This window comes from Chrysemys picta, chromosome 7 (assembly GCF_011386835.1).
Source record: "Chrysemys picta bellii isolate R12L10 chromosome 7, ASM1138683v2, whole genome shotgun sequence".
Lineage (NCBI taxonomy): Eukaryota > Metazoa > Chordata > Testudines > Emydidae > Chrysemys > Chrysemys picta.
This window is the reverse complement of record NC_088797.1, coordinates 74,501,606-74,528,740: the sequence shown is the minus strand read 5'-3', so window position 1 is coordinate 74,528,740 and position 27,135 is coordinate 74,501,606. Positions and strand designations below refer to the sequence as shown.

Genomic DNA, 27,135 nt, shown 5'->3' with positions numbered 1-27,135 from the left:
AAAAGGGGGATTATGTAGGGTTACTAAAGAAGGTAATAACAGTGCCCCCCCCCATAATTTGTCCCCCACACTTTAAAATCCAACAATTTCACCAAGTACAAAAATCTCTTGGGTATTCTGTTAAAACTTGTAAGCTACTGTCTGTAGAAACCATTGATTGTGTCTGTCCTGTGAAAGATACTGTATTACTATGTAAAACTTACAAACAAAGTAATTGACTTTGTTCTTGAAGTAATTGATACAATGTAAACAAACACTATAAGCCTTAAGTGACTTTCATTTCATTGTAACAGCAACAGCTCCTAGGAACAGACTTCCACCCTCTGTGATTAAAGGGCGGAGACAATAAATTAAAATATGGTTAAGATATGAAATGTATGTTGATGAATGCTTGATGTCCATAAACGGTTAGGGAGGAGCCAGCCTAGAAAGGGAGTATCCATCGGCCGAAGAATGGGTCAAGTGAACCACCAGACAATCCCCAGAGGATAAACTGGAATCCACCCCATCACCTGGAAGGATGAGAAACACAAACTGTGGACAGTGTGGAGCCACCAGGAATGTGCCATCTGCTGATTGAGTCAGCAACAGCAGGATGAAACTGTTCCCATAAAGAATTAACTCTAAAGACTGAGGACTTTGAGTCTCTGGTTCTGCTGCCAACCTCCAGGAGCATCAGGTGCACCTGACATGGACTCAGCTGCATCCTCATGACCAAAATATCTGGCCAGTAACTTGGCATGAACAACTTCTAGGCTGGTAACTATAATACCTATCCAAAACTTGAATAAATGATTGTGTGAATGTATGTGTGTGTAAGGAATAAGTAGTGATAGGAATAAGTAGTCAAACAACGTTGTTTACTTTTATTGTAAATATAATAAAGCAAAAGAGAAATGTGGCATCTTTGCCTTATCCCTCTCAATAAGATCCTGCTGGTTTTTATTCTATTGGTATAACAGGAGTACCAGAGTTGACAGGCGGGGGCGCTCAGTGGTTGATTTATCGCGTCTTCACTAGACACGATAAAATCGACCCCTGCTGGATCGATTGCTCCGGAGATAAGTGTAGATGTGCTCTAAGAGTGGTACCTACTGTAAAAGATTTTGCAATGCAATCTACTGAGGCAAAAAGGAATGTGACAAAATTCTTCCTGACAAGCCACTGCTCTCCCCCCAAACACAGTCATTTGGAGTACCAGAGACAGTTGGCCATTGTTCCTTATTACAGGTGAAGCTGGTCGTCCTGTCTAGTTAAAGGTTGCTTAGCACTTCTCAAATTTTGTGACACCACAAGTTATGCCATGTAGTTCCACAGGGTGAGAAAAAACTTCTTTACACCATGAGTTAAAGATACTAGCATTTATTCTACAGAGTTTTGTCCTTGTCTATAGTGTTATTTGAGAAGAAAATGCATCTAACTGATGGAAAAAATAGCATTGTGGATTCCACTGCAAACAATTATGCAGACACTCCACACAAGGAGTAGGCACTGTTCATTTAATTCTCTTATAAGAGGAAGAACTGTGGGGAAGGAGGAAGATGAAGTTACAGTGCCCTTACGAAGTAATGTACTACAGTATAAACATTATTTGAAAGGCTAAATAAGAGACCAATGAACTGTTGGTCTTGGACTTTATTGTTTCAGAAATCAGTATACAAGCATAGCACATTAAAGGATAAAATAAGTTTCTCAATTGCTGATTTGATCTTTGCCAGGACTGGTAACTAGATTGAGTACAGCAGCAGTTACATAGGCCTCATTTAATTTTAAGGATTGCCAACAATAGCTTGTGCCCAATATTTTCACAGGTTTACCTGTTATCCCAGCTTATAATACTTGTATTTGGCAAACCAAGTATGGTACTAGAACAATGAAATATAGTTGTAGAAATTCACCATTAATGTTAGTGGGGCATTTTTGTTAAATATGGTAAAGAAAATACCAGTTGTATGGCAGCAATTTGGGAAGAGGAGTCAAAGGATTACAGGCAAAAGCACTTGAAAGTATATAGCATTTAGTTTTGGGGCCTGGAGGACAGGTGAAAAAAGCAGAATAGAGTTCACTTCCCTTTGTTCCAGCACCATCATTAAGCAAATTTTAGAGTGGGACTGGTCACTGAGCTCAGACCTCAGGAGGCCATCACCAAAAATAACTTAGTTGATTTCAGTATAGTGGTTTTATTGGCCAAAAACACACATTATAGCCTAAGTATTTTTTGGTTCTGGAACCAACACTTCAATAGTTTGATGTTCCCAAAGTTTAACTTCTCAGTGCAAAGACATAGATATAGCTAATGAACATGAAGGATGTTGGAAACATTACAGCCACATTAAACGCTAATTTTTCAAGTATATTCAGGAAAGGTGCTGAAGTTCTATTTACCCACAGGACAAATAGATGTAGTAAGAGCACAAGCTTCTTTACCACTGCCCACCATTCCATAAGGGTCGCATTGCCTTTTCAAGGCCTTTGTATTTCTCTGTGCTCACCTTAATCCTTTCTAAAATTTCAGTTGAGATGTTACAAGGGCACGAATTGTGATAGATTAAGTTAAGTTCTAGTAGATAGGGCTCTAATTCCTTTCAGGTAGGTCACCCAAAGGCCATCAAATAGCAGCAACAGCTCTCAGACAATACCACTTTCAGTTTAATCACAACAAGGTTCCATATTCCAATATCGGTCTCTTGAGTTATCTTGTGCCCCTTTCTGTACACTTGATTCCTCATTTTGGAGATCAGTTTCTTTTTACTATGCAATTACAGTAGATGCAAAAAGTGATAGTTACAGAATAATATGTTGTCAAACCTTTCAGAGAAGCAGACTGATCTAGTTTTGTTTACTTAAGTTTAGAATACAATTTACTATAATATATTTCTTTCCCATTAAGATATCACAAATTATGTACAAGTGTTTGCACTGTAATCCAAATTTGACCTGTTCACATAAGAACTGGGAAACTTGTCCATGAGATTCATGTTGTACTGAAACACCTTAATAATGATGAAGTGCTTCAAACTTCTGACTTATACATGAAAGCTGCTTGTACACCAGACTCATATTTACTAGGCATATGCACTAAGCTGACAGAGTTCGGTGAACTATCAGATGGTTGCAAAGAAAAATCTTAATTCACTTTTTCCTACTACTCCCACCAGTGGCAAGCATGGTGGCCACCCGGATAAAGATGTTCAGTGTATCCATGTAAATGCCCAGACACCTTAAAAAAAAACACAGAAAGCCAGTTAGTTTAATTTACTATAAGTAAGGTTATAAGCAACATTTAATTACTCAATGTCAATTCAACACATTAGGAAATTTTAAAAATGAGGTTGAGGACCTGAGTGTCTCACTCAACTTGTTTTTTAAGATACTACATTGTGTATGTGAATCTTGTTTTTCTGAAGTGAACTGTGTAATCATTACAAGCAGAAATTGACTAATTTGCCACTAAGACTTCAGTTATGACATATAGCTCTTATTTACATTTGTTTAAATCACATTCTGGAAACTAGAATGACAACCACATGTGTTAAGCAATAAGCTATAGATGGGTAAAAATGCACAGTAACTTGTCATGGGACATTACACTTGAGTTAAAAAACGTATTGGAACTAGGATTTGGCCCAAAACAACTAAGCTACCACTAAAGTTCAGTGGGACCAGGATTTGGAACAAAGTTTTGAACAATGTTGGGTAGATTCCTTTTTTCTTCCTCCCAACAGCTTATTCCCCAAATCCCTTTTCTTTTAGAGTCAGTTATTTACATAAAAGTAAATACTGAGCTTAGTTCAAAAGGGTAACAGAAATATGCCTTTCCAACTCAAAAATATAACTGAGTGAAGAGAGACCTTTACAAAGTGAGAAGATTAGCCTATTATCAGATTTGGCTCTTATTGAGGACAATTAACCATTATATTACTATTAGCTACAGTGGACATAAAAGTTTTACTAATTTACAATTACAAAGGTTACATATTATATAGACTAAGATATTTTACAGCTTACAACACAACTAAAATTGCTTTGTTTGAACAGATTAAGAATGTGAGCTGAAAATCTTTCAGAAAGCAAGTACAAAGAATTTCCCCCATCCACACAGAAAAACTGTTAGAAAAAACAAAACAAAACAAAACAAAAAAACACAACTTACATTGGCTGAGAGATGTACATAAAAAGGAAAAAAAAAAAGACCTCTTTTTTGGCATCACATGTAGTACTTAGTCATGCTTCTGTAGTTTTAAAAATAGGTATTTTTCAGTAATAGTTTTATCCCCATTAACTATTTTCATATTGTATTTGGAAAATGATGTGGCTATAATCTAGTGCATTTTAGTGTAAAGTGAGGTTTAATATCCCAAAGTGAATTTCTCTCCAATATCTGCAGGACAGCAGGTAAATTTTCTTTTTACACTACTGCATTGCTTGAAGGGACATCATCAGTTAAAACAGTCTTAAAATCAGATCAGTGTTGACACCAGGATAATACTTACGAGTTGATGGGGTCATACTTTGCTACTCCATATATGGACTCTGGGTGTGTCTCTGCACGTTTGATAACTTTTTGTGTATCGTACAGCAGGAACATGCCGAAGAGGATCAATCCACCATAAACTGCTACAGAATAGAGGCCTGCTCCAAATGCAGAGGTAGGAGGCAGGAACATAGATCCTGGAATAAGTGTGCAAAAAAGGTGTTAAAAGCAAGCCCCTTCTTTGTGTATATGCATTGTTACAGTCTTAATTATTTGAGGACTAGCATGATTTATAATGTAGGAGCATGGAAGGACCATCCTGCAAGAGTGCTCAGGTCATTCATGGTACTTCTTATATGCCAGCTATTTTCATGGATTCTAGCATACATGTACACCATAGTAAGAGATGTGACATTTATTCAAAATTGCAGAAGAGTACTGTATAGGACTGTCGCATGATTAAAAAAATTAAGTGTGCGATTAATCATGCCGTTAAACAATAACACAATACCATTTATTTAAATATTTTTGGATATTTTCTACATTTTCAAATATATGGATTTCAATTACAACACAGAACACAAAGTGTACAGTGCTTTATTTTTGAATAAATATTGCACTGTAAAAAACCAAACAGTATTTTCCAATTCACCTAATAAAAAACTGTAGTGCAATCTCTATCATGAAAGTTGAACTTACAAATGTAAACTTATATACAAAAATATAAGTGCATTTAAAAATAAAACAATGTAAAACTTTAGAGCCTACAAGTTCACTCAGTCCTCCTTTTTGTTCAACCAATTGCTTAGATAAACAAGTTTGGTTACAATTTGCAGGAGATAATGCTGTCCGCTTCTTGTTTACAATGTCACCTGAAAGTGAGAATAGGGGTTTACATAGCACTGTTGTAGCTAGTGTTACAAGATATTTACGGGCCAGGTGTGCTAAAGATTCAGGTGTCCCTTCATGCTTCAACCACCATTCCAGAGGACATCAGCCATACTAGCGACAAGTTCTGCTCAATAACGATCCAAAGCAAAGTGGACCTATGTATATTCATTTTCATCATCTGAGTCAGATGCCTTGAGGAGAAGGTTCATTTTCTTTTTTGGTGATTCAGGTTCTAGTTTCCACATCGGAGTGCTGCTCTTTTAAGACTTCCTGAAAGCATATGCCACACCTCATTCCTCTCAGATTTTTGGATTGCACTTCAGATTCTTAAACCTTGGGTTGAGTGCTGTAACTATATTTAGAAATCTCACATTGGTATCTTTGTGTTTTGTCAAATCTGCTGTGAAAATGTTCTTAAAATGAACATGTGCGGGTCATCATCCGAGACTGCTATAACATGAAATATATGGCATAATACAGGTAAAACGGAACAGGAGAAATACAATTCTCCCCCAAGGAGTTCAGTCACAAATGTAATTAATGCATTTTTTTTTTAAACGCGCATAATCAGCATGGAAGCATGTCCTCCGGAATGGTGGCCGAAGCATAAAGGGGCATATAAATGTGTAGCATACTGGCACGTAAATACCTTGCAATACCAGCTACAAAAGTGCCTGTTCTCACTTTCAGGTAACATTGTAAATAAGAAGCAGGCAGCAGTATCTCCCATAAATGTAAACAAACTTGTTTGTTTTAGCGATTGGCCGAACAAGAAGTGGGACCAAGTGGACCTGTAGGCTCTAAAGTTTACATTGTTTTGTTTTTGAGTGCAGTTATGCAATGATAAAAATCTACATCTGTAAGTTACACTTTCAGGATAAAGAGATTGCACTACAATACTTGTATGAGGTGAATTGAAAAATACTATTTCTTTTATCATTTTTACAGTGCAAATATTTGTAATAAAAATATAAAGTGAGCACTGTACACTTTGTATTCTGTGTTGTAATAGAAATCAATATATTTGAAAATGTAGAACAGGGATCGGCAACCTTTGGCACGCGGCTCGCCAGGGTAAGTTTGTTTACCTGCCGTGTCCGCAGGTTCGGCTGATCGCGGCTCCTACCGGCTGCGGTTCGCCGTCCCAGGCCAATGGGGACTGCGGGAAGCGGCGTGGGCCAAGGGATGTGCTTACCACCACTTCCCGCCACCCCCATTGGCCTGGAACGGCGAACCGCGGCCAGTGGGAGCCTCGATCAACCGAACCTGCAGACGTGGAAGGTAAACGCCAGGGAGCTTACCCTAGCGAGCCGCGTGCCAAAGGTTGCTGATCCCTGATTTAGAAAAACATCCAAAAATATTTAATAAATTTCAATTTGTATTCTATTCAGTGCGATTAATTTTTTTTAGTTAACTGTGTGAGTTAACTGCAATTAATCGACAGCCGTAATATTGTATGATCTAAAATATTTTTTACATTATTAGACTGTACCATAATGCATAAGTACAATGGGGCACGCATGCAACCCTCCTTCAACATTTTGTGACTTTTGAATTCTTAAATGTCTAGCCTTAAGTTAAATTTAAAACAGAACTTGTAAGCCTCTTACAAGTTTCTTTAAAGTATCTTTTTACCTAGAGAGCGAAACAAAACCCACCTAATTGGTGTTATTTTCATACGAAACTTCTATGTCAGACCATTTCACAGAGCAATTCTAACATGTATGTTTCAAAAAGAGAATATACAGAAAAAATATGCAGTAGCAAATCTGAGTCACATTTAATCTGGCAATTTTAATATTTATTACCAAAAGACACCATTGCAGTTTTTTGCTGTGTTACAGTTTACTGAAACTTTAACCAGATGGATTTTTAGCCTAGACTTTAAAAAAAAAAAAAAAAAAAGCATGAAGTCCATGTCCATCAGTACTCTTCACTGAGAGTATTTTTAGTGTGGTTTTAAACCAGCAAACACATTATTTTAAAATAGGGACATGCTGACAATTTGCTGAAGTGCCAGACTAAAAAAAACTTGCTGTCTAAGAGAAGGTTAAGGGGTGACTTGATTACATGTACCTACCCCGATAAAACGCAGTCCTCAGGAGTCAAAAAAAAAAAAAAAAATCTCACCATGTCATAGGTGAGACTGCGTTATATCAGGGTAGGGAGAGAAACCGCTCCCCGCCCCAGCTCACCTCTGCTCTGCCTCCTCCCTGAGCACGCCGCTGCCGCTCCGCTTCTCCCTCCCTCCCTTCTGGGCTTGCTGCGCCAATCAGCTGTTTGGCCTGGCAAGCCTGGAAAGGGGGGTGGGAGGGGAGAAGCGGAGCGGAGGCGGCAGAGATGAGCTGGAGCGAGAAGCGGTTCCTCTGCGCGCCCCGTTACTTGCTGCGGCCCTCCCCGGGGCCTTCCCGCCCCAGCTAACCTCCATTCCGCCTCCTCCCATGAGCGCACCACAGCTCCGCTTCTCCTCCCTCCCAGGCTTGCTGACCCAAACAGCTGATTGGTGCAGCAAGCCTGGGAGGGAGAAGCGGAGCTGCAGTGCGCTCGTGGGAGGAGGTGGAGCGGAGGTGAGCAGAGGCGGGGGGCCCCGGGGAGGGCCGCAGCAAGTAACGGGCGGACGGAGAGGAACCGCTTGCGGTAACACAAATTCGGATATAATGAAGTAAAGCAGCCCCATCCCCTGGAGCGCTGCTTTACCGCGTTATATCCGAATTCGCGTTATATTGGACCGCATTATATCGGGGTAGAGGTGTACTTAACAATGGGCTCTTCAGTCTAGCAGAAGAAAGTATAACACAATCCAATGGCTGGAAGCTGAAGCTAGATAAATCCGGACTGGAAATTAGGTATAAATTCAAAAACAGTGAGAGTTAACCATTGGAACAATTTACCAAGGATCATGGTGGATTCTCCACCACTGAATTATTAAATCAAGATTGGAAGTTTTTCCTAAAAGATATGCTCTAGAAATTATTTTGGGGAAGTTCTATGGCCTCTGCTATTATCCAGGTCAGGCTAGATAATCACTGTGGTCCCTCTTGGCTTTAGAATCTATGAAGATAACAGCTCCTGCAAATACTATCTAACCAGGTACTTTTGGGTGTACATTTCTCAGTCAGGGCCAGTCTCACTGTATTAAAGATACTGTATAATTAGGTGAGCTCAGTTTTAGACACTTAGAAGTCAAACATCAAAACAGTATTTTGTTTACCAATTGATGAAGCAAGAACAAGGCCAAGGCCTACTCCCAGTGGTCCTCCCATGTTCAGAAACTTTTCACTTGGTGCACACATGGCCACAGTTGAGAGACCTCCTACAATTCCTGCTGTGTACCAGGCAGCTCTGATTAGCAGAGGACCACCCAACAAGGTGAAGGGAGCCACCACTGCACCCATAACACCTAAGTGAAGAAAAAGACAAGCAAGTTTGGAAATTTAGTTATGTTCAATGCTGTATATATTGAATGGCTAAAGATAAGTGACCTATCCCAAGAGGGCATTTTTCAGCCACATAACTGAGTCAATAGGCCAGACTCTGTATTGATTTACACTCTATTCAATCTTATAGAGTTCAATGGGTTTGCGCAAAGAAGAAAAGCCAATGCAGAATTTGTCAGAAAATATTCAGTACAATGCCACAAAACTTAGATGAAATGTGCTACCGTTCATTTAATTATGAAGGACAGTTCAGAAAAATGAGCAGTCTTTATGCTGGCTGATGACAATTACAAGGCCTGTTCAAAGTCAGCAACAAGTATATCTTGAACCAATAAATGCTTCAAACAGTACAGTCAGCCTATAGAGTGCATTTTCACATGAAGCTGGAGTTGCAGCTGTATTTTGAAAAAAGGAAAGAATTCTTGACATTAGGAACAGCTATGCAATCAAGTCACATATTCACGGTAAAAAAAACGAGTAACAAATGCATCAGAAAGGAATCCCTCTTCCCAAATACAGCACTGTGTATTATAAGGATTTGGCCCACCTCTACAGCAACTTGACTTGGTACATTTCTACCTCGATATAACGCTGTCCTTGGGGGGCCAAAAAAAAAAATCTTACTGCGTTATAGATGAAACCGTGTTATATTGAACTTGCTTTGATCCACCGGAGTGCACAGCCTCGCCCCCCCGGAGCACTGCTTTACCGTGTTATATCTGAATTTGTGTTATATCGGGTCGCATTATATCGAGGTAGCGGTGTATGTCAAGTCTTATAATCTTAAGCACCATACTAGGTCCTATACAAGCTAGTAATCACAGTAGTTATGCATCTGCAAAACCCCCACATTAACATTTCTGAAATCCACAGACAACTGCAAACTGAGCATTAAGGTTTCTAATGGAAACAGCTTTGAAAGTAAGTAGTGTCACTTGAACCAGTTAAAACTTTTTCAGTGAGACATGTGTGATTCTTTATCAGATTTGTACTCAAAGTTAAAAATCTGCTTGATATGAGTGAAGTTTGTCAACCATATCTTCTTACACTGAAAGTGTTTCAGAACACTGGGTTTTCAATGTCCACTCTGATAGTGAATTGAGCGTGTGGACATTTAATATGTCATACAAAACTAACCTTTCAGAAGTTACAAAAATCAGGAGAAAGGGGATGAATGCTCTTCCTGATAACATACTGTGAACAGTACAATTCCTTTACTGAGACACTTCTGTTGCCTAAGAGAAGGTGGTCTTCAGAGGACAGACCTTATTAACAAACGAGTTGCAGGAGACAAGCTGCATTATATTCAAAAGTGAATGAATATTGCACACAAGGTAAATAGCAACTAGCTGGTAGCTCATATCGGAGTGGACGTAACTGGTGTTGCTCTATCCCTTCCCACTGATCCATGAAAAGCCGATGGTTCACTGATGATATTGTGACAACACGGTGAGTGACTGGCTTACTTCAATCATTTGCATGTTACTATAATTTTAAACTATTATAGATCAAAACTAATGGTACATTAATTTGCACAAAAAAATATAATTTAAGTGACACCTTACTTGCCCACATCAGAACTGCAGAAATAATCTGCTGCACGTTGACTCATACAATTTGATTATATAGGACTGCTGAGGAGGCAGTTAATACCAGTATGATACTTATAAAGCCATGCTAACTATAAAGCAATCATTCAGCAGGTAAGCTGAAAAGACAGCTAGAAGAGGCAAGTAATTTCATGTACTAATGTGGCATATATTGCAGGTTTGATTTGAACATGCATTTTCACAGAAGAAAAAAAATTACAGTTCTTTAAAGGGACACAGATTTGACTAACCACATTTCCACCTAAGTGTTCTTACCATTATAACTCATAAGATCACTATAAAAGAGTCGAGCAGAAACTATTTCTATTCTTTAGTTTGTTCATTTCAGTGTACTTTTTGTACTGTCAGTTTCATTGTTTTGTGGAAGGAATAAAGCCTTCCCCAGGGTCTTCAGGAATATGCTTTACCTGTATTAACAACTCTGACAATGAAATCAAAGGCAGTAAGAAATAGAGAAACAATGTGCACAAGTGGAAGAAGGGGTAAGCCTGAGCACATTTGCTCTTTTGAAGGGTGTTTTCAAAGGGCCCCCAAAGAAATAATCAACAGGGAGCAGAACACTTCTTTTGGAGTCATTCTTTTAAAATTTTAAAAAATATGTTTAAGAGAGCTCATAAAATTCCTTTTTATGAAATGTCTTTCAACTTTTTTTTTTTTTTTTTAAGGAAATCCCTTCAACAAAGGAACGGCTTTGCTTTCTCAATTACCAATGATGTGTCTAAAGTAATTGTTAATTTTTAATAACATGGAAACATTACTGTACCATTTTTTCTATTAATAATGAATGCAAATAATCACAATCTTTCAGCAGATGCTCTGCTGAAAACAGCCTTTTGACTAGTCATGAAGACTTCCAACATAACCTGCAACATACCACTAACCGACCAGTAATTTCTACGTTCCTAGTGAGCTAACGAACTGAAGCTCAGTAATTTCACTGGTCAAGCACAGGATAGGAAGAGGAAATCACCCCAAACTTTGACCTTTGGAGGATCTCTGGTAAGGTCAATCTGAATTATTAACTTTCAACTGCTCAGGTACCTTCTGAATCCTATCATGAAGTCTGGTGCATTCATATAGTCAGGGCTGTCACCAGGCCCTCAATTTTTACTTAACCAGCATGGGGGGGGGGCAGGTTCTGCTTCTATTAAGGTGAACAGGTTTGAGAAATGGTTAGATTGAATCAGAGGGCCTTGGCTGTTCTGTGGCAGCTGAGTACAATGAATAGAGGGTAAGGGTTCCTCAAGTGGAAAGGCATGCTTGCAGAATCCAGATATCCCCAGTACCCTTTAATGAATATTAGCAAGAGAGAAAATGCACGGCAAATACCAATACCAATAGCCACACCAACCTTACAGAGGATCTGTTATTAATCCATTTATATTTAAGAGAACAAGGATGTCTAAGTAGCTGAATGCTGCACAATGTACTTGGGGCAAAAGACATCTCCGGAACTCACCCATAAGCCCCAGCCAACGTAAGAAAGATACTTTAAAGAATATTTCATTAACAGCCACACAGAAGGTGCTGTGAACAGGAATGAAAAGAGCTAAAAGGAAGTTACAGCTTCCCAAAAGCAATAGATATTTCATTAAAGTTTTGGGAGACTAAGAACTTGTTTTCCTTCAGAAGTAGGCTTATCTTCAGCAAAACCACAGACATAATATTTCACGTTAAGTAGCTGAGATACTGTCACACAGAAAATTAAATGCACCTACCTGCATGAAGCATCCAGGCAAGGTGTTTAGCACCAGGATTACCTTCATAGGATATTGACCTAACCAGCATCCCAGCACCAATCATAGCTGCAAAACTTGCACCTATTGCCTGTAATATAAAGAATTACCATATAAGAATTCAAGAGCACACTGAGATGTACAAACTTCTCTACTCTGCCTCTGAAATCTTAGTTTATATTAATTTCTTTTACTAGCCTAAATGTCAATAGTACTCCTATGCACAATTATCTCTCAAAGATTCAAGAGCAGAAAGCTGCACACATAGTTGAGTAAAAGCACAATTAACTCAGAAGTACCCAGCTAAACTTCACACAGTAGCCCAAATCCAGCAGTCCTTACTCTAGTAAGACCCCAATGAAGTCAATGCATTTTTTACCCAGGAAATCTTAGGACTGTCCAAACCAAGAGGTATACCAATTGGTGCTATGTGTCTAAAGCTGTCCAGTACAAGACATGCCAGGTAACAAAAAAAAAAAAACAAAAAAAAAAAACACACAGAGGAAGCAACTAACTGGATGATTCCAAAGGTGTCCCCTGATGGTTCACTGTATCCCCACTTACGACCTTTCATTTACTTAAAATATTTAAGCATTGCTGCTTGTTCCTTGTACATGCTTTCTCCCCAAGCCCCATCCAAATACCATCTGTCCCTGCTCCCATTTGTTTCCAAACCATGTGTCTCTCCTCTTGCTCAGTCTAGCTGCTTCCTGCTTGAACAGGAGTGTGTGGCCTAACAGCTAATAGATGGTTGACTGAGACCATTAGCTGCTACTTCTGGTTTGCTCTCGCCAAAACCACATCTCTATGACATGCCTAAATGGACCTTGGTGCAATTCTGTAAATAGACGAAACATGGCTATCTGTAGCTATGCCTTCTACTTTGTCCAATTATCTACATTTACCCTTTTCAGCATATGCGCTCTGCGGATACCCAGCCACCCTTTTTAATGTATGTCTCCTGCTCTCCCCGCCTCATGTATGCACACATTCATTAGAATTTTACTCTGGGAGAATTCTGCACCAAAAAATTAAAAATTCTGCACACATTTTAAAATTCCGCATATTTTGTCAAAACACCACAATATAATCACTCCAGTTTCAATTATTTTGGTAATTTGTTTCAAAATACCTGTCAACATGTCAGCAATACAGACAAGAGCAAAAAAAGATTCCCCCAGGAGTGTTAAAGACACCCCTACTAAAACCCAGTTCCACTGGGGGCAGGAGAGTGCTGGAGAGAGCTGTGGGGGCCCCCCAGAGCCCAGCCACCAGCATCCTCCTCCCTTCAGAGTCCAGTCATGGGGCACCCCCTGGCCCAGGCACCAGCACTCCAAAGCCATTACTACCCTAACTTCTTTACTGTCCTGCTGGTGCAGCCCACCCCTTCCTCACCATTTGCCAGAGTTGGCTGGATCTCCCACACCCTCTCCCATCCCCAGGAGAATGAGAATCAAAAAGCATGCAGCCTCCAGCCCCACTAGGCTAGGCACGCTCACTGTGAGCTGGGCTTTGCAGAGTCCAGCGACCCCTAGAGGCAGCCAGAAATTCTGCGGAGTAAACAGGGAATTCTGTGAAATTCTGCATTGCGCAGTGGTGCAGAATTCTCCCAGGAGCAGAATTTACACTAGCATGAACATTTGAAAATTTGGACCTAAATGTTGTCACTATATTATGCACAACTGATAAACAGATTTGCAGAATCTGGTACAGATGTCATTTTAATACTAAATTTTCAGATAGTCAAACACCTACAAATGCTAGTGTGTATGTTCACAGGGAGGAACAAGCAGGAGACATGCATACACAAGATTTCCAAAGGAGATGGCTGGACAACCACAGAGCATATGTAGATGCAAATGGATAAATTAACAAGCCTGGCCTCAGTAAGACAAATACCATATTCATAGTTGTGCATGTCGCTGATCAATTTATGCGCAGGCAAGCTAGGCATTGTTTTGGCAGCAGCAAGTCATATGACCTGCCTTTGAACAGTTAGCTATTGGCCACTGGCCGGTTTACGCAGCCTTTGAGAACATCAGTCTGATCAGATAAGTCAAGTCTGATGCAATAGGTCCGTTTCATACCAGAAGCCACAGCTTTACGATTTCACCAACTTTAAACTATGCTTAACTGTTCAATATGACCAGCTGAAGAAACTTTTACATGACCACAATAGACTATTTAAACAAGTAATATTATCTAGCACACATTAGGCTCTTGACATGCAAATATACCTAAATTTAAACAGAAAACGAACTTATGTTTAAGTTTAAATATGTATGTTTAGTTAGGATTCTTTGATGTTCTTCATAAAGCCATCTTTTACTAGGATTAGGTAATTAGCAATAGCTCCCTCTAATGTACATAATGTGCCCGTAGCGATATTTCTGAAACAAAATGTTTAAAATAAAACCACATTCAGCACTTTGTGGAGTAAAATTAGTTTAATCTTATCACTATTCTTATTGCCAAGTTATGTATTGTAAATTAGCCACAGTTTAACTATAATTAAGCTATGAATGTTTTAGCTAAGATAAAGAAAGAACTGAAGGTTTAGTTATGACACTTTACCACTACTCGATTTGTTAGCATTAAGTGTTTAAGTTACTTTAAAATAGCTATTAAAGAGTGTTTAAAGCAGAGTCTATTTTCAGCTTTTACTATTTTATGCTGTTAAACCATCTAACCATGAGAAATTGATCTTGTTCAGTTTAAGTCTGAGGTTATCCATAAATCCAGTTACCTAAAAGGGGAGCCACTTGTAAAATTATGAATACCTAAGTAAATCATACCGGTTAGTTTAAACATAGGATTTACCACTACAAGCTTGTTTCAAATATTCCTGTTAAGTTTGTGAGAGATTGCAGCATATTAAAGTCAGATTTCATTTTTAATGGGGTCTTCAGTAGAGCTGCCTAGAAAACTGAATTTCAGTTCTGTGAAAATTTGAGCGTTCACAAAATTTTTATCTTCAATCAGGACCAAAAGGAAAAATTCAAAAGTTTTCGCACAACTGAAATCCCACTATATTGTTTTGGAAACATTGAGACATGGCATTGCCAAAACAAAATACGCTCCCCAGATACTTGTCAGCTTACCAAGAGTCTGGCGAGTTTCACCAGTGAAATTCAGTGGTGAGCAACAACCAAACTGATCATCATGTCAATTTCACAGCTACCAGGATTTCCAAGGTCTCTGGTGGGTTGAAGAAAAACATGGAGCTTGGAAGTGCCAGCTCTCAAATTTCAAAGCTCCTGGCTCAGCTAGAGTTCCCAAGCTCCCCTTCAGCCTGCCAGTGTTCTGTTGGAAGTTAACTGATGCCAAACCATTTCCATGAAACATTTCAATTTTGATTAATCATTCTATAACAAAAATGTTTCTTCAGAATTTTTCCAGACACCACTAGTATTTAGCTTACCTACTAAGACACACTTAAGAGAAGATTGAACAGTGAGACCACTGAGCTCTAATTGCTTTCAGGTAGCAAGCTCCTGTCAGTCTGTTTTTTGTTTGTTTGTTTTTAAAAACCACACACACTAGAGCAGGGGTAGTCAATTTTTTTTTGTCAACGTCCAAATTTCTTGGACGAGGTATAATCAAGATCCAGACTCCAGAGAAAATAATTAAATAATTAAAAAACCCAACAACAAGTACATAAAAAAAAAAGATATCTGTATCTGTTCAAATGGCAGGTCCGGATTTGGCTTCTGGTCTGCCTATTGACAACCCCTGCACTAGTTCATGTAGGGGGAAGTTTCTGGTCTCTCTCTCTCCCCCCCCCCCCACACATCAATGACCAGAAGTTTGTAGATGCGCCTTATTCAAAGAATTATGTAACCCTGTACTGTTGGGGCCGTTTTAAGACAACTAGACACACCCCATAAAGTTTCACCTCCTAAGATTCCAAGCTCTACTTCAAAACATGGTTTTCTTAACACTAATCTTTCTGGTGATTAAAGAGAAAGCCCATATAACCTTACCAGCCAAGAACCCCTCATCATGAGGCTCATGAGTGCAGGAGATCTGCTGACTGCTACAGCAGACAATGCTGTCAAACCAACACTTCCTGCAAAGTACATGTAGGTAGAACGGATTCGGTCTTTCACATACTGAGGCCAAATACTGAAAGATGAAATTATGAACAGTTATGTTGCTATTTTTTCATGTTTTAATTGATCTCACCACTTATTCTTAGTTCTGATACAATCAAACTGTTATAAATATTTAAGACTAATGAGATCCATCTTACAGTGGCATACAACATTCAGTTTAGAGACATTTGTCATGAAATATATCATGTTTTAGGTCTTAATTTGTTAACTTCTTTTTCCACCATGCACAAAGTTATGTTGTTGCCATGGAACTATGCTAGTTAAGTATGAGATGACATTCTACTATAAATAATGCTAGTAAAACTGGTCTATTGTAAACATTTCCTGTGTGCGTTCCTTTCACTCATGTCTCCATACTGCAAGTATCTTACTCTATCACTATTTAAAAGGCAAGAGAGTGGTGTGAATAAGTATATTATAGGTTTTAAAACAGTCTAAAGGGAAAAACCCATAGTATATGTACTAACAATTGTAATTTAATTTAATGAAATGGTCACAAGTTGCTAAGTCACCAGAGCAATGTATTATGACATACATGCTATGTTTTGAGATAAGGAATAACCTAGAAATAACCCTAGATACGAAAAGCTTTTGTATTACTATGTTTAAAGAACAGATTCTACGAAGACAGAATTCCCACCAGTTAGTGACATTTAATAAAGATTATGCATGTTTTCTGCCACATTCCATTTTACAAAGTTACTATTTTCCCCAGAAGTCCGCAGACAACCCGAAAACATCTCAGAAGTGCAAACTTTTCCCCATTCATCTTAAAGGGTGGTAAATGAATGACAGTTATTTGAATGTTAACAGAGAAGGTTGTCAATTGTATTAGAAGATTGGCACAATAGGATGCTAAAGTGAGATGTCACTTGAAGCACGAATGCATGGAGCTTTGAATATCACTTCTTCCCTATCTCTTTCCGTTATGAACCTAGTAAGTTTATCACAAAACTGAGCAAGATTTTCTTCTTTTAAGCCCACACATTCATAAACTTTAACATATGATTTATTGCTTGAAGGCTTCATCATTAGCTAGCATGCTCCACCCCCACATGGAACAGAATTTGTTATGCCAAGAGCAAACACTTTTTGTAAGTTAGTGTTTACAAGAGACAGGTAGATAGGGAACAATTATGACCTGCTTACAATGTTTACATTTCTTACAGCTCTTGGTGAATTCCAGAAGCTATTTTTGCTTTCTGAACAGGGTCTCAGAGGAACCCTAGATAATGTGGATTTAACTAACACTTTCACAGAAGTTAGAACATCCACCTACATTTTAACTCATGACATTCCCCAGACAAGAATATAGATATATACCATTTGAGAGGAGGCAAAAATACTTCAAAGTTAATAGTATTTGCAAGATAGGAAGTGGGATATTTATAGCAGCAGTGAGCCAAATTGCATTTAAACCCAAAGCTTTAACAAAATTTGTTTTCAGGTTTATATATAAAAATCAATGCTTTCTCCAAGAAACTAGCATTTTTCTTTTTAGTTTAAAGTCATAAAAAGTATGCATGCACAGAAGGAGACTGGTTGGGAGAGAAATTTGCATGTAAATAAGGGTGAGTTTCAACTGATTTAGCCTTGATTTGAAATAATAAGCGTGATATTTTGCTCACACAGCTTTTTCAATGGCTCCAATTTCATTTGACATTCCCATTCCATAATAACATAGAGCTCCAAGACCAACAGCAGCCCCTCCAGCAACAATCCATCTTCCCATCTGGTCCACTGCAAAACAGAAAAAAGTATTGATATTCCTGCAAATGTTTTGTCATGGGATCGAGTAGAACAGTTTTCTAATTTCAGTTTCATTATGTAAACAACAACTGATAAGGAAGGGAAAAACCTCAAGATTTATAAAAACTCTTTATTCTTAATGTCCAAATAAAAACTTTACCTGTTAGCCTATCATTTTATAGGAACTTTTCATCCACACTGATTGTTTCTCTTCTATGAAACTAAGTTCAGAGAGGAACAAAGATGCCCTCTGAATATCAAATTCTCTTGTATTGCTACATGATGTAGCTTCAAACTAGTTAGCTAGCTACATGGATCAGTAAATAAATGTTACATATTTTAAGTTTATCAACAGGAGGCAGCCATTTCTAAGACTATATAGTAAGTGGAATAAAAACAAAGAATGAAAAAAACAAGAATAATGTCACCCACCAATTGGTTAGTGATACGGGCCTATCATCTAGGTAAGTTTCTTCATTAAAAACAGGAGGAAAAAAAAAAAAATCAAAAAAAAATCAGGCCTTTCAGGTCTCTTACCCTTTTGCCCTCCCCTCTTGATGTTGCCTTCTAAACCTGCTCTCATGGGTAAAAATTTATTATAATTGTTGTCAATCAGAAAGACCTGAAATTGGACGTTACTGACACTGCTGTAAAGGATAACTGTCTAATAAAGATGAGAAGTAGCAACTGTTGATATTTCCAGTTGCATGGTTTGTTTTTATTGGAAAAACTGTAGTCTCTTTCAAGGAAGTTTTATGAAAAAGAAGATTTGATATAAAACAAACCCAGGTATGTGTGTACTGGACTAGATGTGCTACTCAACAGTAACCCCTTTGCGGTCTACCTGGCAAATCCATATTTAGAAAAGCAGAGCTTTGAACTTCTTGAATATGTAAAGTCAGCACATTTGGCGTCTGTGTTGTGTACATTATGCCAGCAGATTAAATTCAAAAGCATTGTATGCTTCTTACTAACTACAAACACAGGAAGACTGATCTTTCAGTAGCTATGCTGCACAATACTAATGGTATCAAGACAAACATTCACTCTTAGAATAGAAGATAACACTTCTTTGGATGTAGAGAATGATTAATTTCCATTAAAAAAGGACTTCAGCTTGAGGATTGATCTAATAGAGTCAATTGTCACTAACAGCCATAAATTGCCACTAAATTTATTGTACTGTAAACTGGCACCAATTCCAGTGATTTCAATTGAACTGTACTTGTTTACACCAGGGCTCAATTTGGCACAGTTCTCTTTAGTCACATGAGGTGATTGTTTAAAACCTTGCCAATTCAGTACCAAAGAATTATATTTTGAAATTATACAAGCTCAAAGTAACTGATTAGCTAACGAGCAGACCCTGGAACTAGAGCTCAGTTTATCTTCCTGCCTTCCGTCACCCCCCAAACCCCAATCCCACACTAATACTAGAGTATCAGGAGATGTGAATTCTGTCACTGACTCACTATACAAATTCGGGAACGTCGCAACCATTTTGCCTTCGATTACCCATCTATAAAATAGAGGCAATACCTCAGGGATGCTGCAAGGCCATAGAAATATAAATCCTACGCATAAAAATAGATCTCTGCTTCTGAAAAATATGTTTAACTTTTTAAGAAACTTACTACTTGACATATGAATGACTGAGAGAAGGTCTTCAAGTTCAGGAATTTCCATGTACTTCACAATAGTTATGACTATGAACAACTCAAATTGCTCCATGGCTACTGGAGGTATTAGCAATATCAAATGTTGCAGAGAAGTGAAGAAACCCATTTTTCAGACATTTGTTTTCAAAGGCTTAGTCAAACTCTATAGTAAGTCATAATGATCCAGGATTTTAAACTGATTTCTTTGAAATAAGCTTTACAGTTGGCGTTCAAACATTCTGAATACTTGAGTAGAATGGTTATTCACCTTTAAATGCAGTTTCCAATGCTGGCTCAAAGGCTGCTTCTTTAATTTCTTGGCCAGTTCTTCCACGCCGCACACCCATTTTTGCTTTGGAGGCATACCCCTGTTATGAGCAGATAGAAAGGAAAGACAGTTAAATAGATCCTAGAACAATAAAGATTTACATATTTACAAGTAGTACCTACAGATTAATGGCAAGCTCTCTGTTTCAATTAATAGCAAGATAACAGTATAAGTAAAAAAAGGAGTTATTTAAATACAACTGATCCCTTCTAACTCGGGTGTCATTATCCTCTTAAACCAATTGTGCAATACTCTAACTACTGAGTAGACAGCTGACTACACTAAATTATAGAAATTACAAAAGTATCAATTGTATCTTAATATATGAATACTGGCAGAGCAGACAGCATGATTTTATTCCGAGAAAAAGCTCAAATACCCTCCCACCCCACCCACTGGCGCTGTAAATGGCCAGAACATACTGTTTTTTGGCTTTGCATAAATAAAGGTAAATATTTGCTGCCTATGTGCTTGTGAACAGGCCAGACTGAAAGGCATGGAGACTGAACTCAAACTGATCACAGTTTTGGGTGAAGCAGTTATAGCAACACTCCAACTTTCCTCACATTGTACAACTTGAATCCTTAACTCTACTCTGAAGGGCAAGAGTAGAATTTAGGGCCCATAAATTAAGATTTTATGGCAAGGAAGATCTAAGAGAAAAGACTTAAGATGAATGCCAACAAACTTTTGAAATACAAGCAAATCAAAATTATGTTATGATTTCTGTGATCCTTGGCTCTCACTGGTTAAAACATCCCCTGGAAATCTGAAGCCACTGCACTCTTGGCTTTCTTTATTAATCTGCACATGCAGATGTGTTCCTAAATATGGGCTGTAAGGACTTCGGAAATTAAAATATTCTGCAGGAGTGTTTCAACACAGATTTAGAAAACATAAGGAAAGGAGTGGTAGTCAAAGCTGACCCTAGAAACTTTTTAACTATAGTTGTGAGAGCAACATATACAGCACTTCTTAAATGCTGATAGCTATTAGAACAGAATTTAACATCAATCTCTTTTTTTTTAAAACGCAACTTACAATGATATAGTACAGAAGATGCACTGTTGTACACAATCTACAAAACAAACCCAAAGTGCACAAGAGGATATTTAGAATTTAGTTGAAATAACTTGGACTTTAGGGCTCATGAAAGTACCAGAATAAAAATCTGGGAGACAAAAAACACTAAGCACAAAGCAAACAATCAGACAAACTTTCCTCAACCCAGTTTTCTTTAAAACCCACTCTGCAATTTTTGTGGGGTGGGCATGGGTGTGGGGAAGCAACTCCCCTGGTGATACAGACAGGTGAAAGAATTTTAAAATGGAGTTGTTTCTAAGTCTACTCCAGCAACAATGGTAAATATGCCTGATTCCTGTCTACACTAGTGTTTCCCGTGTAGTAGAGAGAGAAGTTGGGTGAGGGAGGTAACAACTTCTGTTGGTCCAATAAAAGCTATTACCTCACTCACCTTGTCTCTAACATCTTGAGCCACCACTGCTATAACACAACTGCAAGTTTCCAGTGTAGTGGCAGAATGAGACTGAGAAATTGGTGCAGGCTTCCCCAAGAGATCAGTGTCAGAGGACAAGGCCTTCCCAGACACCACTTATGACGTGAAGGAGTCCAATCTGTGAAAGAAGCTTCTTGGACCATCTCTGGGGGTGAGTTTTCATCTGTAATCAGTTTCTTAATGTATTAGGCTTAGACTTGCCTGTTGTGTTTTATTTTGCTTGGTAACTTATTTTGTTCTGTCTGTTACTACTTGGAACCACTTAAATTCTACTTTTTATAGTTAATAAAATCACTTTTGCTTATTAATTAGCCCAGAATAAGTAATTAATACCTGGAGGAGCGAACGGCTGTGCATCTCTCTCTAATAGTGTTATAGAGGGCGGACAATTTATGAGTTCACCCTGTATAAGCTTTTACAGAGTAAAACGGATTTATTTGGGGTTTGGATCCCATTGGGAACTGGATGCTGGAGACAGGAGCACTTCTTAAGCTGTTTTCAATTAAGTTTGCAGCTTTGGGGACGTGGTTCAGACCTGGGTCTGTGTTTGCAGCAGGCTAGCATGTCTGGCACAACAAGGCAGGGTTCTGAAGTCCCAAGCTGGCAGGGAAAACTGGCTCAGAGGTAGTCTCAGCACATCAGTCCCAAGAGGGTTTCTGTGATCAAACCTATCACACCACTAACATGAGAGATCTGAGGGGGTTTATCCAAGCTTGATGCGTGTGTTTGGTGAATGATCTGCACACAGAGCAACAATGAGGAACACTTTCATCCCCAAGACAAGAGAGAGAGAGAATACATTTACTACTGGAGGACACGAGACCTTATCAGAGAAGCATGGTTTGAGGTCAGAGATGGCTTAAATGAGCAAGTCAGCCCGCTGCCGGTCTGGGGTCCCGGCCCTGCCCACAGAGTGGGTACCTACCTTCTCCCTGGTTTTAGCCCATTTTCTTCCTCTGTCTCTGCACTGAGCTGAGGATGGGAGTGCACTGAGCACAGGGCTGGGGTGAAGGAGCAGGCTGAGGGTTGGGGTGTAGGGTGTGGTCAGAAGCTAGAATGAAGGAGGGGGCTCAGGGTTGGGGCAGGTGGTTTGGGTCTCGAGTGCTTACCTAGGCAGCTCCCATTTAGTGCGAGGGGTGCAGGTGGGAATGTCAGGGCATTGGGTGTGGGGGGCTGGGTATGTGTGGGGGGGCTGGAGTCAGGGCTGGGATTGTGGGGGGTGCAGAGGTCAGGGCAGGGGGCTGGGAGTGTGAGCGGGGGTGGGGCGGGGAGCGGGGTGGGAGTTAGGACTCCTGGGCTCTGGGAAGGGGCTGGTGTCTGACGCTCGGGGAGGAGTGCTGGGAGTGAGGACTCTGATTCCTAGGTTTCCAGCTGGACTCTAGTTGTTTGAGGGGATGGGGAGCAGACGGAGACTAGGGCTCCAGACTCCTGGGTTCTGCCCTCAGTGCCGGAGGGGACTGGGGTCCAGTGACCTGGGGTGGGGAAAGAGGCGTGACCCAGCTGTTCCCAGAGTCCAGCAGGCAGCGAGCCGCAGCCCCTGGGCTCGGGTTCGGGCTCGGGCTGTGGGATGTGGCCTGCCCCAGTACAGAGCTGAGCTCATCCCGGCACCGGGGCTCCAACTCCGGGGCAGCCTGCCTGAGTCCAGGGAGCGGGGCCGGCCGTGCTCGGGGTGGGCGGGCGCATGGCACAGCTGGGACCCAAGACCCTTCCCCACTTACAGGCCTCACAGGCGCTGCAACTCCTGTGTTGCCGGGTCCCTCTTCCTGCCCCCGCCAGCGGGGCCGCTTTCCAGACACGCTAACCCGAAACACAACCTCCCGCCGGAAGTGACAGAGGTCAGCAAAGCATGTGCAAATGCCGGCAGGAGGGGCGGAGAAGAGCGGTCCGGGCAGGATTTTTAATGGCACACTGCTGCCTGCAGTGGGGCAGGGGGAACGGGGGAGCGGTGGCCAGGACCCCAGCAAGCAGCAGCGTGCCATTAGAAATCAGCTCGCGTGCCATCTTTGGCACGCATGCCATAGGTTGCCGACCCCTGCTGTAGAGGTCTTGCTTGTCATCTGCAGTGGGAATTGAGTGGCTGGAGGAGTATGCTCTCTTATAAGTCCTTGAATTGCGTAGGGTGAGAGGAGGGAGAGAAACATAAGGACAGGCAAGGTCTGAGCACATCTCCAATGATTGCTGCTGTTCAAGAGTTTTGAGTATGGATGCTCAAGATGCACATGACATTTAAATGGGAATCTGTGCAGATAATTCAAGAAATACAACTCCATTCTAGTCTGCTGAGCCAAGTGAGTCCCAATTAGAGCAAAATATTCATTGTACATCTTTGGGCCACTGTTAAATAACATTTTTGTCAGGTTGCTGCTTCAGTAAAATGTTGAAGCGCTGTCGTCCCATTAAGTTGGGCCTTCCATTTCAGTTACCTCACTTACATTTTCATCTGCACCAAAATGCGTCTTTTAGTAAACATGGAAATGGTCTCAATGGTCTAATTTGACACCTTTTGTACAAACAATTCTTATCAAATTAAAACAAGCTACCTTACCCGGTTAGGTTGCAAGATCCACCGATTTGCTTTTATGCTGGAATTCCTCAAAGCTGGGAAGGTCTGTGTAAGTGCAGGACGGAGACTCTGGCGTGGCAGTGTCCATAAACACGCTAATCTTGCTGCCAGCATGGTTGCTGTTTTTTATTTAATAATGGAGTATTCCTGTAATGGCATGAGAAGAAATGCTTTAGTATTTGGTTATTGTATCACAAAAAGCACAAATAATCTTACTGCTTTATTTGCCAGTTATGTAACAAAAAAAAAAAAGTTTTATTTATCATCAAGTACTATAAAAAAAAAAAGAACCGAGCCACTACATGAGATGTTCTGGAGTTAAATACAGCCAGTACAGATACAGGCGAGTTTAACAGCACACCCTTTAGTCTAGAAAGTCAAGGATTTGACTTCCCATGCCAGAATTTTGAATCATACTACATGCTCACCAGAGAAGAGGGAAGGTTTCTCTTCCTCTAACTTATCTGAACAATCTTGTGTGTGCTCATAACTAATGGCAGTCCAAATGCAGGTTTGAGACCTTGTGGTGTTAAGAAATAAACTAACCTCCTGCTAAACATTCACCCCACCCTAAATTCTGGAAATAGAATGCACTACCCAAGACTATCATATGTACATGGACTACTAATCAAAATATCACCTTAACTTAAGGGCACTGAAGTGATGTGTAGTACAACCCCACCACCAGCAAGCTCTTTTTACATAATTTTAAACACACAACTAACTAACTTCATCTTAATACCTCACCAGGGTCACAGATTAAAGAACCTATACAAGACAAATTCAGTTTTATTTTATTTACAACCGTCAACCTACTGTATGCTCTACTAGTACTACCAACTTATTTTCACAAACACTGCTTTTTCTAGTCTTAAAAGTATTTTCTTCCAATACAAAAGATATGTATGACTTTTCTCTATAAAGATAAAACTAAGCTACTAATACACTATCACACTTTCATAGACACCAATTTGCTTCTATTTATATGTAGCGACAAAGGGATGCATAGTACAGTTTTAATCCTCTTTTCAGGCTCCTAAAACAATTTTATTTGTATTTATGCACATTAGAACAAGCACAGCTATTTTTTAGAATTTAACTAGTCCTTAGAGTAAGATCTTTGGGACAGCGCTACTCTGAAACCTATCTTTGGCACAGACACCAGGTCTTTGTTTATACAATGCCCAGCACCGTGGAGCCCTAATCATGATTGAGGCCGCAAGCACTACCATAATATAAATATTAAATGAGTCAATTTCAAAAGGAGAAAGTAAACCAGATGTACAAAGAATTGCTAAAGAAAAAAAAATTCACTTTGTTTTGTAGCTCAGTTATGAAATGCCACTGTTACAAAGAGGGTTTTTTCCAGAAATCAGTAGAGAATCTTTTGGTTTTTGTGTTACTACAGTCTCTGAAAGGTTGATAAGTGATGAAATTTATGACACATTTTCAGAATTTTAAAAAGCAACAGAGTCCTGTGGCACCTTTAAGACTAACAGATGTATTGGAGCATAAGCTTTCGTGGGTGAATACCCACTTCGTCAGACACATTATTTTAAAGAATTTTAAAGCTTATTTACAGCTTTTAATTAATTTTCAAAACAGACTTGCTCTCAAAAGTCTTATGTATTAAAACCTTGAGCAGAAGTTGGGCAGGTTAGCCACAGAATGAAACAAATCCTAGCAACGTTGCAGATCATCTTTTATGAAAGAACATGAGGCAAGAAAACAGTTTGGTCATCACTGCGTGACATCATATAGGACAGAAGTTCTAATCCAGAAGGCCTCTTTACACAGAAGCCTTGCTAGTACACTTCTTAAATAGCGATGGGATCAACTAAACCTACAGACAGAGTCAAGACTCCTGGATTCTGTTCCCAAACTGCCACCAACTTGTTACGAGCAAGTCATAACCTCTTTGTATTTCAATTTATCCATCTCTCACATGGGCATAAATACCTAACTCTAACAGAGCATCACAATATCTTATTAGTAGCTTAAATGGTATTACATATATGGCCAGTGAAAACTTATCAAAGATATGTAAGGGTTAGGCTTTTACTGTCATTTGCCATACATGGATTGCCATTGACAGTCATTTGAGAAAATAAATGTACCACACAATATTGGGATAAATCTTGGTTTCATGAGCCTCTAATTAAAGAGAAAAATACAAGTTATAACTAGAAATGTGAGTCTTTAATGTTCATTAAATGATTTATACCATCAGTTACCCAAAATAATATAAACAAGAAACTGGCGAGCCTGTTTTTAGGTGGAGAGGGTTCTGAAATGATGAGATGTACAATCTGAAAAGACAAATCCCTGTTCAGCACACTACCCCCAACCTGCTTATTTGGACCACAAACCACATCCCCCAGAAGGTTGAGTGCATATTCGGGGTGGGGCAGTAGTGCTAAGGTCACAAGAAAAAAGGCAGTGAGTTATTGTTCCATACCTGGGAATGGGGGTCTCTCCCCCACTGTCATTCCTACCCCAGAATTACTCTTATTTTAGAGAAAAGTCTCCCTCCCACTTTGGGCAAATAGTTCACTGCATCCCATGGGAACTCCCTAGGCATTTCCCTCTCCCCGGGACCCTGCACCCCACATACAGCAAGAGGGGCAGCTCCCCCAGGGCCCTCCCCCCACAGCAAGAGTGACAGCTCCCCCGTCAACCCCCAGGGCCCTTCGTGCTCCCCCTCCCGCACGGCGCTCCGGTACCCGGCCGGCGGAGCAGGAGGCACAGCTCCCCCGCAGCGCGCTCCCCGGCTCCGATAGCGGGGCCCGAGCAGACGGGAAAAGATCGCAGGCCGAGCGGGAGAGCGAACCCAACAGCCGGCTCCGAGACCCCCCTCACCTTCCCAGCGCCCAGGCTACGCACCGCCACTGCGCTCTATGCCGTATCCCTGATGTGCGAGCACAAATTGTGCGTCACGAGCCAAGTTACGTGTGATGACGTCCACAACAAAGCTGAGTGGCTCGCTCTTCTCACGTGATCTTAAAACGGGACACTGCCGTTGGCTACGCCGCGCTTAGCAGCCATATTAGATGTGGGC

At 40.0% G+C, this 27,135-nt stretch overlaps 1 protein-coding gene across 3 annotated transcripts; it reads right to left on the bottom strand.

Moving 5' to 3' along the window:
- Positions 1-1,617: 1,617 nt before the first annotated feature.
- GHITM (growth hormone inducible transmembrane protein) lies at positions 1,618-27,135 on the bottom strand. Of its 3 annotated transcripts, none has more exons than XM_008170296.4 (9): positions 26,961-27,135; positions 24,060-24,224; positions 19,939-20,038; positions 17,892-18,003; positions 16,132-16,273; positions 12,131-12,239; positions 8,577-8,765; positions 4,494-4,671; positions 1,618-3,220 (listed from the first exon to the last, which is right to left on the bottom strand). In XM_008170296.4, the coding sequence occupies exons 2-9, from the start codon at positions 24,189-24,191 to the stop codon at positions 3,133-3,135; spliced, it is 1,050 nt and encodes a 349-aa protein (XP_008168518.1). In that variant the 5' UTR covers positions 24,192-24,224; positions 26,961-27,135; the 3' UTR covers positions 1,618-3,132. The 3 variants fall into 3 exon arrangements, with proteins under 3 accessions (XP_008168518.1, XP_008168517.1, XP_042710599.1); XM_008170295.4 differs by having other exon boundaries at positions 26,937-27,091; XM_042854665.2 differs by having other exon boundaries at positions 26,801-26,989.